This window comes from Contarinia nasturtii, unplaced genomic scaffold (genome assembly GCF_009176525.2).
Source record: "Contarinia nasturtii isolate CC-2019 unplaced genomic scaffold, AAFC_CNas_1.1 Cnas_scaffold_1716, whole genome shotgun sequence".
In the NCBI taxonomy this organism is placed as follows: domain Eukaryota; kingdom Metazoa; phylum Arthropoda; class Insecta; order Diptera; family Cecidomyiidae; genus Contarinia; species Contarinia nasturtii.
Genome location: NW_022199049.1, coordinates 1 through 1,469, shown reverse-complemented (window position 1 = coordinate 1,469; position 1,469 = coordinate 1). Strand labels below are relative to the sequence as shown.

General features: G+C 45.1%; 1 protein-coding gene across 1 annotated transcript; it reads left to right on the top strand.

Moving 5' to 3' along the window:
* Nucleotides 1–78: 78 nt before the first annotated feature.
* LOC116347188 (linear gramicidin synthase subunit D-like) lies at nucleotides 79–1,458 on the top strand (the record flags this gene model as incomplete). Its single annotated transcript, XM_031777695.1, has 1 exon — nucleotides 79–1,458. A coding segment is annotated over exon 1 (1,380 nt), but the record flags the coding sequence as incomplete, so codon positions are not given.
* Nucleotides 1,459–1,469: the final 11 nt, after the last annotated feature.

Sequence of the window (1,469 nt, the reverse complement as noted above, 5' to 3'; positions counted from 1 at the left end):
CTCACCGAAGTCACACTGGATGATACCAACTCAGTACTAGATCAGCTCACACATCGCTACAATTCTAGTCACTACCGAATGGATCTCAATCGTGCACCGCTATTGCGTCTGCTAGCTGCACCAACGTGCGAAGGGGACTGGATTGTATTGCAATTGATGCACCATATAATTGGTGACTACGTTACTATACAGAAACTAAATGCAGAAGTGCGTATGATTAATGAAGGACAGAGTGAACAGTTGGCAACACCCACACCATTTCGGTATGTAGTAGCCCAGGCTCGTCTGGGTGTCAGTCAATCTGAACATACTCACTTCTTCAGTGAAATGCTTAGCGATGTTGATACACCAACCCTACCGTTTGGTTTGACCGACGTTCATGACGATGGAATTGAGATCGATCATGGGCAATTGAAGCTGCCACAGGAACTCAATAATCAATTGCGAGCCTTTGTACGTCATTTCCATGTCAATCTAGCCAGTCTTTGTCATTTGGCCTGGGCACAGGTACTTGCTCGTGCTAGCGGAAATGAAACAGTGGTATTCGGTACTGTACTACTTGGTCGACTGCAATCTGGAGAAGGAAACGAGAGTGTTATGGGTATGATGATCAATACGTTACCTTTGCGGCTGGATATCGATGATACTACAGTCGAAAATGCTGTACGCAACGCTCATTCGCGTTTGAGTGCTTTACTGTCTCACGAATATGCATCACTGGCGTTGGCGCAACGCTGTAGTGGAGTGCCATCTTCTTTACCTCTTTTCAACTCATTGCTGAACTATCGCCATAAATCGCAGACAGAGCGTGGCATAGAACCACTCGCTGGAGTGAATATTCTCAGTAGTAAAGCGCGAACAAATTACCCAATAACTTTGTCGTTGGACGACGATAATAACAATCTGAGTCTCACAGCTCATGTGGTATCGCCGCTTTCAGCAGCGAGGATTTGTGGTTATATGCAACAAGCTCTCGTCTCGCTTGTTGATGCTTTCATAAATACACCACAGCAACCTGTACGAACATTGACAGTGATGCCGCCGGAAGAACGAGAGATGCTATTATATAGTTGGAATCGAACGACTGTTAATTATCCACCTATTTGTTGTCTTCATCAATTATTTGAGGCACAGGTGGAGTGTAGCGGACGGGCTATAGCAGTGGAATTTGAAGGAGAAACTTTGAGTTATGCGGAACTCAATGCACAAGCTAACCGATTAGCCAATCATTTGATCACGCGAGGAGTTAAGCCAGATGATCTCATCGCTATTTGTGTTGAACGCAGCACAAAACTGGTCGTAGCTATATTAGGTATTTTGAAAGCCGGTGCCGCTTATGTACCACTCGACCCGATCTACTCCAGTCAACGGTTACAAAACATTTTGGTGGATGCGGATCCATTGTATTTGTTGGCAGATGCCAGTGGTCAAGAGGCACTTGGAGATCATGATGTACCAGTGATTAATTT